The sequence below is a fragment of the Anomaloglossus baeobatrachus genome, chromosome 1 (genome assembly GCF_048569485.1).
Source record: "Anomaloglossus baeobatrachus isolate aAnoBae1 chromosome 1, aAnoBae1.hap1, whole genome shotgun sequence".
Lineage (NCBI taxonomy): Eukaryota > Metazoa > Chordata > Amphibia > Anura > Aromobatidae > Anomaloglossus > Anomaloglossus baeobatrachus.
This window is the reverse complement of record NC_134353.1, coordinates 780801634-780819133: the sequence shown is the minus strand read 5'-3', so window position 1 is coordinate 780819133 and position 17500 is coordinate 780801634. Positions and strand designations below refer to the sequence as shown.

The 17500-nt window shown below is 44.8% G+C and overlaps 1 protein-coding gene across 3 annotated transcripts in view; it reads left to right on the top strand.

Moving 5' to 3' along the window:
• CSNK1G3 (casein kinase 1 gamma 3) overlaps positions 1-17500 on the top strand; it is a 199436-nt gene that overhangs the window by 124173 nt on the left and 57763 nt on the right. For all 3 annotated transcript variants that reach the window (XM_075324909.1, XM_075324903.1, XM_075324915.1), the window contains exon 6: positions 8519-8753. In XM_075324909.1, the coding sequence (XP_075181024.1) occupies positions 8519-8753 (235 nt within the window). The remainder of the gene's footprint in view (positions 1-8518; positions 8754-17500) is intronic.

The following is a 17500-nucleotide window of genomic DNA, read 5'->3' as shown; positions in this document are numbered from 1 at the left end:
TATATATATATATATATATATATATATATATATATATATATATATATATATATATATATATATATATATATATATATATATATATATATATATATATATATATATATATATATATATATATATATGTGTATATATATATATATATATATATATGAGATATGCACATACCGTATTTTTCGCTTTGCGTGTTCCCCCAAATTTTGGGGGAAAGTAGGGGGTGTGTCTTATAAAACGAATATACGGGGGTTGGTGTGTGTGTGTATAGAGACATACATACATACATACATACATACATACATACATACATACATACATACATACATACATACATACATACATACACTGCAGGGTCCGCTCTGGAGCGGTGCTCGGTGCAGGTGAAAGCTGCGGGCGGCAGCGTTAGATCTCCTGCTCCCGCTCATATAATATGCACAGCCGCTGTCAATCAGCGTGGTGCTGAAACCGCATCACTCTGCTGTGCCGATCACATGACCGGCAGCAAGAACCAGGAAGTGGAGGAGGCTGAAGCTCAACCCCACGGAGGGAAACACAGGGATTACAGCGCTGAGAAGGTAAGAAAAGAGTGTTTTATTTTATTATGGGCAGCAGTATGGGGGACATATCAAACACAGGGGAGATGTGCCATCTATAGTGGCCATGGGCAGCAGTATGGGGGCCATGTCAAACACAGGGGAGGTTTGCCATCTATAGGGGGCCATGGGCAGCACAGGGGGACGTGTCCCAGCACAAGGGGGCTATATTCAATATAAGGGGGCCATATCCAGATTAAGGGGGGCTAATTTTAGGATGGGGGGCTATGAGGGACTTATACCGTATATGATTTGTTAGACGGACACTGGCATTATAAAATGGACCCCATTTAACATTAAAAAAAAAAATTCTCTTTTCCTTCACCAAATGTGCGTCTTATAATCAGGTGCGTCTTATAAAGCGAAAAATACGGTATGTGTGTGTGTGTATATATAGATATATACCGTATTTTTCGCTTTATAAGACGCACTCCCAAATTTGGTGAAGGAAAAGAGAATTTTTTTTTTTTTTTTGTTAAATGGGGTCCATCTTATAATGCCAGTGTCCCTCTAACAAATTATATAGGGTATATGTCCCTCATAGCCCCCCCATCCTAAAATTAGCCCCCTTAATCTGGATATGGCCCCCTTATATTGAATATAGCCCCTTTGTGATGGCACAAGTTCCCCTGTGCTGCCTATGGCCCCCTATGGATTGCATACATTCCCCTGTGTTGCCTATGGTCCCCTATGGATTGCATACGTTCCCCTGTGCTGCCTATGGCCCCCTATGAATTGCATACGTTCCCCTGTGCTGCCTATGGTCCCCTATGGATTGCACACGTTCCCCTGTGTTGCCTATGGTCCCCTATGGCTTGCATATGTTCCCCTGTGCTGCCTATGGCCCCCTATGGATTGCACACGTTCCCCTGTGTTAGCGCCCCCATGGTGCTGCCCATGGCCCCTATATAGATCGCACAAGTCCCCCTGTGTTTGTTAGATATCGCCCCCAGGCTGCTGCCCATAGTAAAATAAAACACTCTTTCCTTACCTTCTCCAGCGCTGATCTCCCTCCGTGCTTCCGTTCCTCCACTTCCTGGTTCTTGGTGCCGGTCATGTCATTGGCACAGCAGACTGAGATCTCTGTGTGCCTGATCACAGTGGAAGCAGGGACACCGGGGAGACACGCTGGAGGGGGTAAGTAAAGCTTTTTTATTTTAGAATTGGCAGCAGCCTGGGGGCCAAATCTAACACAGGGCGGGCATGTGCCATCACAGTGGGGCGCTGAGACATATTATATGCACCGCTGCCCCAGCCCCTCACTGCGGTGCGATTTCAGCACCACCGGAGATGGACAGCGGCTGTGCATATTATTTGAGCGGGAGCAGGAGATCAAACGCTGCCGCCTCAGTGTTCACCTGCCCCCAGCAGCGTCCCCACCTCCCCTGGACCTTGCTGTGTGTGTGTGTGTATGTATGTATGTATGTATGTATGTATGTATGTATGTATGTATGTATGTATGTATGTATGTATGTATGTAGTGTGTGTATGTATGTATGTAGTGTGTGTATGTATATGTATATGTATGTATGTATATATATATATATATATATATATATATATGATATTTACATACACATTATATATATATATATATATATATATATATATATATATATATATATATATATATATATATATATATATATATATATATATATATATATATATATATATATATATATATATATATATTAATATATTGTGTGTGTGTGTATATAATTTTTTTTTTTTTTGCCTACTGTTCAGTAGTAGAGTATAAGAGAATAAAAAAAAAATTGTAGGCGCTTTTTTGTGTCTCGTCAGTTTTAGTTTGTGGATTTTATGGGTTCTGTTATCTCGTCTCATGCTCCTTCTTCTGATATGGTTTGCTTACTTCAGTCTACATTTTCCTTGACAGCTTTGTCTTTTTAAAGGCAGAAGGGGCACAGTCTAGACAAGCTGATCACCTTATATGCTCTAAATACTATCTGACATTTGTGATATAAAATAGCTGCTCCATGATGTATACTGCAGAGTATCAATGTATCCTATATGCTTCAGATTCGGCCTGTTTTCTCTGCCTTCTGCTTATGATAGGTTTCTCCCTGAGAAAAGCATAAAGCTGCATTGAGTAGGAAGGAATACTCTGGTGTTTGGATTGTGCACACCTCCATTGGTATAGACAGAATGCGAGTCTGGGAACGTCAGAACTCTGTACATAAGGAGTAAGGAGAGTGTGCAGGTTGGGTGGAAGTTTTCAGGTTCTGATGCTATACTGCAGTGCACAGGACGTCAAAGACAGCGCTGACCGGTGTACTGATGAGTGTATTACTTTAACCCCTTCAGGACCCATGATGGATCTATCCGTCATGGATCGTGTGAGGTTAATCCCCGCCCCCTGCCATGGGCCGTGTTTTCAACAGCTGACGTGTGCCTGCATGTTACGAGTGGAATCGCTTCCACTCGCAACATTTAACCCCTTACATCTCGCTGCCAAAGTCTGACAGCGAGATGTTGTATATGTGCAAGGCCATGATTTTCACTTACCGCCGCCCCTACCGGAAGTAACGTCCGTGATCACGTGACTTTCGGTGGTTGCCATGGTAGCACAGGGTCATGTGATGACTCCTGTAGCTATCATGAGTCACTTTTGGTTTCACTCGGCCCAGAGCCAAGTGAATCAGAAAGTGATCATATCTGCTGTTTACAGCTGTGCAGCTGTGATCAGCAGATAGGGCAGAGCGATCGCATTGCTGATCACTATAGCCCCCTAGGGGGACTAGTAAGATTAAAAAAGGTAAAAAAAAAAATGTTTAAACAAAAAACAACCTAAAAGTTCAAATCACCCCCCTTTCACCCCATTGAAAATTAAAGGGTTAAAAAAAAATAAAAGATATACACATTTAGTATTGCCGCGTTCAGAGATGCCCGATCTATCAAAATATAAAATCAATCAATCTGATTGGAATTTTTTTCTGCTACGCCGTTTACCAAACGCCAAAATTACGTTTTTTTGGTCGCCGCAAGTTTTACGCAAAATGCAATAACAGGCGATCAAAACGTAGCATCTGCGCAAAAATGTTACCAATAAAAAGGTCAGCTCGAGACGCAAAAAATAAGCAGTCACTGAGCCATAGATCCCAAAAAATGAAAACGCTGCGGGTTTCGGAAAGTGGCGCAACACGTACGCCACTTTTGTTGGACAAGCTTGTGATTTTTTTTTTTTTTTTTTTAAACCCTTTAGATACAAGTAAACCTATAAATGTTTGGAGTATACAAACTCACACTCACACATCAGTTTTACCATATAGTGAACACAGTGAATAAAACATCCCAAAAACTATTGTGCAATTACACTTTTTTTTTTTTTTTTTTTTTGCAGTTTTTCCACACTTGGAATTTGTTTGCTGTTTTCCAGTACATCATATGGTAAAACGTATGATTTCATTTATAAGTACAACTCGTCCTGCAAAAAACAAGCCCTCATATGGCAAGATTGACAGAAAAATAAAAAAGTTACGGCTCTCGGAAGAAGGGGAGCAAAAAGCAAAAACTGAACCGGGGGCTGAAGGGGTTAATAGCCAGAAAGGAGATCAATGAAGGGAGGAAAATGTGTGGATGCATTTGAGTTGGGAATACACAAATTACCCAACTAGGTATTATGGGTTAGTTTTACAATCTTTCACTTTTAAAGTGATCCAGTGGTCAGAGTACGCTTGTTAGGGCTGCTTCTCACTTGCGAGTTTCTCGCAGTAGAGCAATGCGAGAAAAACTCGCATTGGAATCGGACACATGTTAGTGAATGATTCAGCTCTCATTTGCGATTTTTTTTTTTTTTTTTTTTTTTTTTTTTTTTTTTCCCTCAGTCCAAATCGGACCGAGAAAAAAATCGCAGCATGCTGCTTTTTTGCGAGTTTCTCGCACCATTTGTCCCAATGATTTCCTATGGAAGGGGATTAAAAGTAGCATCACACACGCGCACCAGCGTTCACATTTGCGAGTGTGGCAGTAACTTCGCTCATTAGATGAATGTGACAGCACATTCCCATAGGTTAATTAAATGACACATGTGTAATAGCTTTTATATAATTAAGATGTTGCATGAAACTAGCATCGCAATCGCAACACACACGTGAGCAAAAAGCATCGCACTTGCGTTGCACTCGCACCTAACGTGAACTAAAATCAGCCGAGTATTTTTCAGCCCAGTCGGACCGATTTTACTCGCATAATGTGTTTCCAGCCTTATGAAACATAAACACTTTTATATATTTAAAAAAAAAAAAAAAATTATATTCCCAGCTTCTCCGAAGTTGATGGAATGGCATGTGATATACATGCTGGCTTGACCACTAGGTCCAGTGATTGGCCGCAGCGGTCACATATTGCTACGACCTTCATTACTCCAGGGAAGTACATGAAAGGCTGATGTGGACCACCATAGCATTCACTTTGGAGCAGTGGAGTAATGTTTTCTTTTTCCTATTACATTTCCTTCAGCTCTCAGACAACCGCTATAAAGGAATTTTCTGGGCCGCCCTTCTAATGTAAACATTTTCCTCCGTACACTGTGAACTCGGGAGTATTACTCTGCCCTTCTGTAAAGCTCGGTTTGGACCTGACCCAAGAGAAGGGTAACACAGGTCTAAAAAGAGAAACCTGATTCATTCATGTAGCCTTGTCATGGACTAGCTTTCTGCATTGGAAGTTGGTTGCAAATGCATTGTACTGCTTGGTGTAAAGGCACGTTCTGGCTCTGATGACCCTCCATGCTACGCTGTTGGGTGTTCTAATGCTAGAGAGACACTGTCCCGATCACACAGCGTGAACTACTGATTTCTTTGAACCCAACTGTTTTGAAAGGTAAATATGAGCGGATACCCCAATGATCCCCACTGCTTGTGGAGGGTCCCAGCTTCAGAAATCATTAAACTGACAAATGTCGTTATGATGTTTGCAGAGAACTCAATTTGTAGGGATCCTGTCATGTTGGACATGCTGTACTCTGCTAGTTGGTGCCGAACAGATTTTTGCAAGTGTGAACAGGTACAAGCTTCTAATACTGTGTAATATACAAACACAAAAGAATACAGCAGCCTTTGTAGACGCCAAGATGAATGCAAACATGGAGTGTATGAAATTTTGACTGCATTACTGCTACATAGAATATACTTGTACAAATGAAGGTTTTTGGTGCATCAATTCATGAGAGCCCACCAGCCACGATAAGGTGACCTTTCTTTGTTGAGACCCTAACTTAATATTTATCAAATGTGCATATCCTGGGCTAAGTCCCTACAAATTTGAAGGACAGGTATAATCCTGTGTGCCGCCCCGGAGGACTCTGTTCTCACGGCGGTTGCTCGGGGCTGTGATGTGCGCGTATCGGGCACGGGCAACCAGGCTTTTTGTAATGTGGAATGAAAAAATACTTCGAAAGGGGAGAAAGAAAAATAAAGAGTTTGACGCCAGTGTGGATGTTTGGCTATGGTATGGCCGGGCACTGCTGGTGGGCCCCAGGAGTTAGGTGGTGATGCGCAGTGCCAGCGGGTTGTCCTCTTGCCCCCCTAACTAGGGCTGGGTCCTGGGGGATGTTGAGGTAGGGATGCTGCAGCAGGGCATAAATCAGCCAGAGACAGGACAGGGAGCTTTTACCTTTTTACTGGAGCTCCGCAGTAGATTAACACCGCATCCAATGATGGGGTCCTTACTGCCCTGATGGGAGTTTGGCTTCTCTGCTGTATGGTTGTAGTGTACTTGTGCTGCGGTTTTCCTACCTGGGAATAGATATCTTGGTATCTTTGGATTTACAAGACTAGAACAATCCAGATTTGTAATCCCTTCTAGCGAGCAGGTGACTGGAATCCTGAAGCCTCTCTAGTTGTTCTAGAAGTTTCTGGACTCACACGTGCCACTGCTCCCAGGCAAATGTCACTGCCCCTTATAAAACGGCTGCAGTCTCTCCGTTATGCCACCGAGCGTGAATACACCGATGACCTAGGGACTGATACCCTGACTAGTGTAGCTGGCCCCTCCAGAGGTTTCTAGAAATCACCTCAGGACAGAACCTCTCCTCAGTGCACTCCTCACCTCACACCAAGACCAACTGTGCCTGACTGAAATTTACCTCACAACTAAGCTCCTCCCCTTACTCCGTCTAGGGCTCATCACTCAAGAGTTGGTTTTCCCTCAAGTGACAACTCCACTTAAGGGAGTGTATGAAAATGTGTGTTTTGTTGTTAGCAGCAGAGATGGCCAAATCCTGTTTAAAGGCTTACAAATACATGTTAAACAGATGGCAATACGCATGTAGTTATCTGTGGCGACCTAGGCGCAGGGAGCCACACCTGCAGTAACTAAAAACCGTTTTAGGCTGATAGGAGGCGTGTACAGTCAGATATGGAGGCAGTCACCACCTACAATAGTATACTAATAAAAAAAACTGATTACCCATGAACATAATAAAGCAAGTGTGAACAGATGCCAGCTCCTATTGCTGTGCACAATATTCAAACAAAAGAATACACCAGCACTCGAAGTGCCAAGTGCCTTCATTTTTCTAAAGCCTGCTTTACATGGGACAACCGATTGTGCGATTTCACGATCTATCGTACCCGCCCCCGTCGTTTGTGTGTCACGGGCAATGGATTACCTGTGGCGCACAAAGTCGTAAACCCCCCCCCCCCCCCCCCGTCACACGTACTTACCTCCCGTGCGACGTCGATGAGGGCGGCGAACATCCACTTCCTGAAGTGGGAGGGATGTTTGGCGTCACACGGCTAGAGGCGGAGGAGCGGAGATAAGCGGGATGTAAACATCCCGCCCACCTCCTTCCTTCCACATAGCCGGCGGGAGCCGCGGGACGCAGGTAAGCGATGTTAATCGTTCCCGGGGTGTCACACGGAGCAACATGTGCTGCCACGGGAACGATTAACAACCGGCGCCATGTTTCATAAACTATTTGTGAGCGATACTGCGTCGCTAGGAGGTGTCACACAGGTCGACGTCGCAAGCTATGCCGAATGTGCGTCACAAAAACTGTGACCACGACGATCTATCGCACGATAGATCATCTCGTGTAAAGCAGGCATAAGTGTATATATGCTATACAATATTAATCAAGTCCATATTCTATGTTTGCATAAATCTTGTCTCAAACTGAGGCTGCTGCAGGCATAACGGAGGCTGCTGTATTCTTTTGTTTGTATATTATGCAGGCATAGCAGCGTGCACCTGTTTTAAACTTTCTTTATTCTTAGTCAAGTGGGTGATCCTATCAGTGATAGCTGTCTATACATGCTCAGTTATACAGTGAAGACTGTCAGTCAGTACTAGGATCACCCACTGGACTCGTGCATAAATAAAAGGCTAACTTTTCACAGACTTGTGTTAATCAATCTGATCAGCTCCTCCTGCTCCATAGTATCCTACCTATAGATCAGAGGCTGAATTCATCATGACAAGTTTCCATTTAATGATGTTAGATAGGAGAGCTAGGAAGCAGGAGGACTAGGACCTGGTCCTCCTACTTCCTAGCGTTCCAATCTGACCGCCAACTTGCTATCTATTTGTACCATCCCTGTGAGGGATCCACTGGCCGACATAGGACCTGCGGTGACGCACTTCCGGTCGCGCGGAACCACGTGACTGTGACCTACCCGGAAGAATCTCTCCACACTGGCCCAGGTTGTGTAGAGGGTCCCCGTCCCCAGCGGTTTCCCTCTGGACCTATCCTCACCTTTACCTGGGTTGTGCAAGGGTGCACAACCTCATCAGGTGAGCGGCCTCTGGGCAACAACTATTCCCCACCGCTTCCACTGGGTGTTACACAGCGCATCTTTCTCTTTTTGTCACATTTAATGATGTCTGCTGTATACGATTGTAATAAATGTATTCACACTAATTTAGTTTGGAGTTTTAATGCCTCTACATTTTACTTCCCACAGATTTCCCGCATGGAATATGTCCACTCCAAGAACTTGATATATAGGGATGTAAAGCCTGAAAACTTTTTGATAGGTCGTCCAGGAAATAAGAACCAGCAAATAATTCACATAATAGATTTTGGCTTGGCAAAAGAATACATAGACCCAGAAACAAAGAAGCACATACCCTACAGAGAACACAAGAGCCTTACAGGAACAGCTAGATACATGAGTATAAACACGCATTTAGGAAAAGGTAAGTGTGACGACATGCCGGAGTCTCGAACATTACAGCAAATGGGGTCTCAAATGTTTAAAGGATTGTGCTCCAGATTGTATGTTTGCTTTCTAGAGGCTAGGAGATAACTTGCTAACTGCAATGTTTCAGTTATCTTGAGAAAAGAGCTTTGAAACCCATGACCCGGGGTCTGCAGAACACCACTTTGAATAAAGCGGAAGCGTGCATACTCTACCGCTAATTAACATGACAATGGAAAAACGGGGTGGGGGCACGTTGATGGTGTATGCTGTATTATGGAGCCGTTAACATTCAATAGAAGTATAAGAGCACTCTCGCATATCTTTGGCCCTGGAGATACTCTTCCATCTGGCATTCTTGTACTCCCTTGGAGGGCAGCTGGTAACAAAACTGATCCTATAGTTTCCGGTGGTGTCAAGTTTGTATCAATCAGTTGTAGCACTAGATATTTTATCAAGTCAAAAACATGCAACTAGTCAGGTGCCTGGGGGTTGTGGTGGTTGTGGTTGTTGCGTGGGTGGTTTTGGGTGGGTGGTTTTGGGTGGGTGGGTTGTTTTGGGTGGGTGGGTGGTTTTGGGTGGGTGGGTGGGTGGGTGGTTGTGTTTGGCGTGTTTTTTTTTTTTTTTTTTTTTTTTTCCTGTTTTTGTTTAAAAGTACTGGCCAGTCACAACTGATACGTGAGTGCAGCTTCAACGAACAATGTCACTTATGTTAGGTCAACATTTTTATGACAAACAGATCTATGTGAGAACATCACATTGGCATTTATTTTCTCAGGCTGCAGAGGGACTTTGTGGGGCAATCTCTTTACTTTGTACACTATGAATAATACCTTCTAAAGGAGGTTTTAAGAGTATTTCATTTCAAGAGATTTAAAGGGGTAGTACATGTTTTTGTTTTTACTTCACATCCTGTGATGTTTCAGAGGAGTCTGAATTGGCATGTCACAGGAGGCTGGGGCTGCACTCACTTTCTCATAGCTGATAGAAGTTGTGGGAAAATTGAGTACATCATTGGCACTCGGCTTCTGTCCTTGCCAATGTAGCTTCTAACTTCCTTGCAGCGTCTCACCCCTCCTGGAACAGGACAATTTGAGAGGGCAGTACTACAGTAACTTAATACAGATTTTTTTTTTTTTCATAGTGTTACTCAGAAGTCCTGGTTCAATTGTGCCAATAGAATCTGTAAAAGAGGTGCGCACAGCGCCAGGACTCCGATTCTGTCCTCGCTGGCTGCAGCCTTCTACTGTGAAACAAGACGTTAGGGGTGTGGGTGGTAGTGTGAGTGACACAAGTGCTGCCCCATAGCTTCTAAAGTGGCCTCCAAATGAATCTTCACTAGCTGTTGGCGCTCAAGTCACTTGAATAAGTTCTATCACCGCCCCATGATGACAATTCATTTGAGGGCAGTGATAGAAGCTGAGGGGTGGCATTAATGTCACATACACTTGATTTATCTGTCTCCTGACCACGTCTTTTTTTCACAATAAGAGACACTTACAACAGAAGCTGTGGAAGAGGTGAGCGCAGTGCCAGCACTCTGTACTGTGGTGTCACAGTGATGACAGAGGGAGACAATGAAAGAAACTCTATTAATTACCTGCAGTGCTGCCCACTGCCTGTGTCCTGTTCCAGAAGGAGTGATCTATACTGCAAGGAAGTGAGTGCAGCACCAGCCTTCTGTGACATCCGGTTTGAGACTCCTATCAAATTAAATGTAACGGGAAGTGGAGTTAAAATTATATATAAGAAGTGCAGGGTATTGTACAATAAAGTGAATTGCAAAAGTGATTGGTGTAAAAATAAATATTTAGAAAGGACATTTTAGATCGTATACCACCACTTTAGTTTTTAGTATGAATTAACATTAAAAATAAAGCAAATTGTAAGAATCTTACCTGAATAATTCTTGGTCGTTTTCACTCTGAAATGAACAATTATCAGGACCAGAAGCAGGCTTGTGTTTTCCAGTGTAATCAATCTGAGACCTCCTAGTTTACAGATCAGGAACCTTTCCAGAGACAGGCTAGTATTGGAGGAGCAGGAGAGCACAGGATTACTGAAGTAATTGACTTCTGTCTGGTGCAGAGCGGTTTCCTTTTAAAGCTGTTTGCTCTGTACATTGTGGTACATTGTGGAAACTCTCTGTAATATGTACAACCAAACGTCTGCAACAGCGGGGATTAGGTATCTGATCATAGTCCTATTCCAGCTTAAATGCCGCAGTCATATTGGCCAATGCTCGGAGTGGTTTTTCATCACATTGCCATTTAAAAATGAGCTTTTACCAAATTAGTCATGTTGAACTTGAGACGATTTGTATAAGGCTGTGTGCGCACGTTGCGTTTTTTCCCGCGTTAACGCTGCGTTTTAAACTGCAGCATTTCAGTGCCAAATTGCATGCGTTCTGCGTCCCCAGCTAAGTCTATGAGAAGTCCGAAAATTCGATGCGCACGCTGCTTTTTTTTTAAACTCAGCGTTTTGGATGCCAAAAACCGATGCAGAAAAAAAAGCAGCATGTCACTTCTTTTGTGCGTTTTAGCTGCATTCTCCACCCATTGAAATCAATGATGTGGGTCAAAACGCAACCAAAATGCACTTGTACTGCAGTTTTGTAGCATTCCGCATGCTTTTTTTGACAAAATGCAGGTCTTTCAGTCTCTGTTGATGTTGGTCAATTACTCTGTCAGTCTTTCTCGGTCAGTTGGTTGCTCTGTCTCCTCTGTTCGTCGGTCGGTCTCTCCCGATCTTTCATACTCACCGATCACCAGCGCGGTGCTGCACGGCTGTCGCAAAGCTCCGGCAGCTTTTCCTCTTTTGAAAATGCCGGCTGCTCATTATTCTATCTCATATTCACTGCTTTCCCCGCCCACCGGCGCCTAGGATTGGTTGCAGTCAGGCACGCCCCCACGCTGAGTGACAGCTGTCTCACTGCAACCAATCACAGGTGCCGGTGGGCGGTCTATATCGTGCTGTAAAATAAATAATTAAAAAAAAAAATGACTTGCGGTCCCCCCCCAATTTTGATACCAGCCAAGGTAAAGCCACACGGCTGAAGGCTGGTATTCTCAGGATGGGGAGCTCCACGTTATGGGGAGCCCCTTAGCCTAACCATATCAGCCAGCAGCCGCCCGGAATTGCCACATCCATTAGATGCGACAGTCCCGGGACTCTACCCGGCTCATCCCGAATTGCCCTGGTGTGGTGGCAATCTGGGTAATAAGGAGTTTGTCAGCCCAAAGCTGCCACTAAGTCCTAAGTTAATCATGGCAGGTCTCTCCCTGAGATGCCTTCCATGATTAACCTGTAAATGATAGAAAATAAAGGATTTTTTGGATGTGTGTATTTATTTATAATAAAAGACAAAAAAACACCCTCTTTCATCACTTTATTAATCCCGAAACACCCCTCCAAGTTCGGCGTAATCCACACGACGTCCCACGACACTTTCAGCTCTGCTATATGAAGCTAACAGGAGCGGCCACAGACCACGACCGCTCTTGTCAGCGCCACGCACCAACTGAAGTGAGCAAGTGATCAACGATTACGTCACTCAGGTTACCCGCGGCCACCTCTGGATCCTCCAACTGTGACCGCAAGTCGCCTGAGTGACTGAAGTGAGTTGCGCGATCAGCGATGACGTCACTCAGGTTACCCACGGCCACTGCTCTCAGGTGGAGGACCTGAGTGACTGCACCGCTGATCGCGCTGCTCACTTCAGTCACCCAGGGGATTTGTGGTCACCGGTGAGTCCTTCACGGGTGACTGCTAATCAGGATGCGATACACAGACAGAGCCGCGGGATGACAATGAAGTCTGGTGAAGTTCATCCAAGTTCATGCTCATCGCGCGACTGTCTGTGTCTGCTGTCAGCGGGCATGTAGCAGAGCTGAATTGCCGTGGGACCGCACTGTCAAAAAAGGATGCAAAATGCATGAGTTTTGGATGCTTTTTTTTTTTTTTTTGACAAATGCAGTGTTTATACAGTTGACCAGTCTGCCAGAGGGGGCATTTTTTTTTTTTTTTTTTTTTTGCACTTGACAGAACGCAGCGTGCGCACATAGCCTTAGGGGTTGTGGAATTTGTGTGTTTTTTTTTTTTTTTTTTTTTTTTCTCTCCTCGTTAGTTACCTCGGTCGCGAAGATATTTGCAAAGTATTTGTCACCTAATTAGTTAACTTCTTTTTGTTAAAGGGCTTGTCCAAGACAATAATTTTTTTTTTCCTTTTTTTAAACTAGGGGCTTAAGGACTAACCTGCCTGTTCTGCCCGGGACAAATCTTGGCAAGCACAGACCGGTCATAGACTGCTCCTGCCAGTGATTCTGTTACTTCACGTTAACAGAGCAGCTCTTTCTCGTCTTGGGTCTGTGGATGAGATGTGACTGCCAATATATTGCTGGCTGATGGCCAGATCCCTGCTGCCTTACTCCGGGGAGCCTGCTGTCAGTCAACGTGACATCGGCAATCACACCTTGTCAACAGAGCAGAGTGGAAGAGAAGCTGCTGTTCTGTCAATGTGATGTCAGCGGAAGCCATGACATTGCTTGCAGTCAGTATGGGACGGCTCTATCCTGGCAGAGTTCTTTGCCAGGCAGAAATTATCAGATAGCTTTCATTGGGGTCTTGTACTTCTTCCCCCTTAATGATGCTGACCAATCATAAGCAGGCAGCCACACACTAGAAAAAGAACCCACCCCACAATAGGTTAGAGCAGGTTTCTCCCTGTGAGATTTAATCACTCCAATGTCTGCTGTGTGCAAGCAGCTTGTACTCGCTCTGTAGTGAGATCAGGCTGTCATTACACCTCACACAGCAGTACCCTGCCTGCTCTGGACTTCTGTATGAGATGTAATCACTCCAATGTCTGCTGTGCTCAAGCAGCTTGTACTCGCCCGGCAGTGTGATCAGGCTGTCATTACACCTCACTCAGCAGTACCCTGCCTGCTCTGGACTCCTCCTGTATGAGATGTAATCACTCCAATGTCTGCTGTGCACAAGCAGCTTGTACTCGCCCTGCAGTGAGATCAGGCTGTCATTACACCTCACACAGCAGTACCCTGCCTGCTCTGGACTCCTCCTGTGTGAGATGTAATCACTCCAATGTCTGCTGTGCACAAGCAGCTTGTACTCGCCCTGCAGTGTGATCAGGCTGTCATTACACCTCACACAGCAGTACCCTGCCTGCTCTGGACTCCTCCTGTGTGAGATGGAAGGATACTCTGCTCTGATCAGTGCAGAGCAATTACAAGTCATCACAATAGACATAAGTGTGATACTGACACATCTCTGGAGGGATAGTACAGTAAAGCTGTCAGTGCTGGGAGAATTAATAGAAGGCTTTGTAATGGGACACAGCTGAATTAAACTTTGTTTCCCCTCCCCCCACCTGGACCTTATATAAAATGTGTGTATCTGTGTCATGCAGCAGGTTATAGCAGGAGATCAGAGCTGTCTGTCATACATTTCACACCAAGAATCCTGCTCTAAGCTATTGTGGGTGGGGTGTGCGGGGGGGGGGGGGGGAGTGTTTTATCTTCTGTGTTGCTGCCTTCTTATGATTGGTCAGCGTCATACAGGGAGAAGTACATACCCAAAGGGAAAACTTTGATAGCACCATCTTGACTGTAAAGCATCATTCCAGTTTTTTTTATTTTTCCTCTTTCCTCTCTGGGGTGATGCTTTAAATGTAAGCCCCTGCCATATGCACCTGTAACAGTCTTCATCTGTTCCAGCGACGCTACAGTCATTCTCCAGATTGTGACCTGCCAGCTAACTCCAGTGTTTCATGGAGTGCACTGGAGGTGATAACTCAATGTAACTCCGAGGGCCTCCATCTGGCCTTGTTCTGGCTCTCCTAGAGATGCATTGGGAGCTTATGATGATACTTCTGACTTCCTGCCAATCAGAAGATACTGTCACTAGATGGCGCTGCAGGAATGTCGTACTGCCAAAAACAATTAAGCCGTCAGAAGGTATATATGATGGGGAAGGGAGTTCTGCTTTTTTTCAGGTCTGGAGTGGCGCTTTAAAGCTAAACGCTGGAGTTGTGCTTTTTAAAGGGAATCTGTCAGCAGGGGTTTTTTTTTCACCTAATCTGAGAGCAGCATATTGTAGGGGCTCAGATCCTGATTCCAGCGATGTGTCACTTACTGGACTGCTTAGTGTAGTTTTGATAATCTACTGCTGATTAATCAGCGAATTTATCATTAGAGGACTACTTGGCATGCTGCAGGTAGTCCAGCATATTCATTAGCACTGTATAACTGCTAGATCTGCAGCAGAGAACATTGATTTTATCAAAATGACAGCAAACGGCTCAGTAAGTGACACACTGCTGGAATCGGGGTCGCTGTCTCTCCACATTATGCTGCTTTCTGATGGGGGAGCAAAAACCTGGTGACATATTCCCTTTAACAAAAGTTAACTGAATACTTGTAATAGATATTTCTGTGTCAGAAAAGCAAAAATGAACAAAAATAAAGACAGCTCTGCAGCCACTATGGAGTACTGTGTACAGTTCAATACGAAAAAGTGACACTTTACTGGTCACAACATATTGCTGATCTACTCCATTATATAGTTCATTAATATCCTATTGGTGGGATCCGACACCTGGCGCTCTTTCAACACCATGAAAACACCTAACCCCTCCCCGAAAAGTGAGCAGCTTGGCTGGATCTCCCTGTGAGGCCGCAGACCGTATATACCTCCACTTCATAACTTAAGGTCGCTGATGTCCTTGAAAGAAGCCGTGTGCTGCCTCTGACCGGTTCTTTATTGGACAGTTTACTGAGCGAAAACGACAGCACTAAAGTCCTTTTTGTTTCTTGATTTGTGGCCTTGAGAATACAGGCAGCGCCCATGTGAGGGGCGAGAGCAGCTACTAAAGTATCTTTCCCAATGGCCATGGGTTATACAGCAGGTTCCTCCAGAATGCACATATATGCTAGCAATTGTGCTTTAAGGCCCTGTGCGCACACTGCGTTTTTGCTGCAGAAATTTCTTCAGAAAATGGTTGTAACCTTTCTGCAGACATTCCCCAGCAAAACCTATGGAAACAAGTTAGTTGTAGGCACACTGTGTTTTTTTTTTTTTTTCCCTCTCAAAATTCTTTCTGCAGAATTTCTTCAGAAAAAGAATGAGCATGTCACTTCTTTTCTGCAGGTACCTGCGTTTTTTTGTCATAGATAATGGTTAAAAAACCGCAGGGACCAACCTGTGGAAAAAAACGGATCAAAAAGCGGTAAAAATACATGTTTTTTTGGTGCGGTATTGGTGCGTTTTTTGAATGCAAGTGCGCTAATCTTTCAGACTCTCAAGAAATTTTTTGAGAAAAATCCTTTTTCTAGTTGCGCACAGGGCCTAGAAAATAAGTCCCCCCCCCCCCCCCCCCACCCAAACCTTTACAGCAGATCGATGGCATATGTCATAAAAAAGAAAAAGTAAAAAGCAAGTCTATGGTGACAACAGGAGACCCAAACACTCGTCCTGTTGGATTTATTGCACCTTCAACTCCCAGCTCTGCACCTGAGAGAGTCAGGTTGGGGAAGATATATCCACATTTTCCAGCTCAATAGCCCAGAAATGGTTTTCAGATGTGCCCTTGACCTGTGACATAACCCCTTCAGCATCCCTCTGAACAGCAGAAATGCTGATCTCCTGTGAGTGCTTGCGCTCTGCCAGCATTCACAGGAAACACGTCATGACAGCACTCTCCATCCGACCCTACGCGGTCATTGCAAACTATTTGCGCCCTATGATCGCGTCATGGGGCCACCGATGGTGCCGGGGAACAGCATGATCCCCGCCAATGTGTGTTGGATCTGATCGTTGTCAGCTTGACAGCGCAATCTAAGGTGTTAACAGGCACATATAAATTGCAGATCCACTTGCGCTTGTTAGCTGCACATGTTCTGATCAGGTCATTAAAGGGACGTCCTTAGTCATGAACGGGTTTTCAAGAAGCACTCCCACTACCTTTTTTTTTTTTTTTTTTCTATTATTATTGATTTAAATGTGTGCATGTAATGTACTGTACAGGTTTTACTATACTCTCCTAGCGCCGCTGTCTCCGTTGTCCAGTGCCGGTATCCTGATTCTCAGAGACATCATCACTCTGCTTTACCCAGAAAGAACTTGTATGGTGTAAAGGCTACTTTACACGCTGCAATATCTGTTCCGATATCGCTAGCGTGGGTACGCGCCCCCATCTGTTGTGCGACACGGGCAAATCGCTGCCCGTGCCGCACAACATCGCGCAGAACCGTCACACATACTTACCTGCCCGGCGACGTCGCTGTGACTGGCAAACCGCCTCCTTTCTAAGGGGGCGGTCCGTGCGGCGTCACAGCGACGTCACTGAGCGGCCGCCCAATAGAAGCGGAGGGGCGGAGATGAGTGGCCGGAACATCCCGCTCACCTCCTTCCTTCCACATAGCGATGTGTGCTGCCGCAGGAGCGACGAACTACATCGTTACTGCTGCAGTAACGATAATAGAGAATGGACCCCCATGTCACCGATGAGCGATTTTGCACGTTTTTGCAACGTTGCAAAATCGCTCATCGGTGTCACACGCAGCAACATCGCTAATGCGGCCGGATGTGCGTCACAAATTCCGTGACCCCAACGACTCCGCATTAGCGATGTCGCAGCGTGTAAAGCCCCCTTAAGTCTATGGAGCACCAGATTGAACCTCCATAGGCTTTCATTGTAAAAGACTTTGGCTCATTCTACACTGTGAAAGT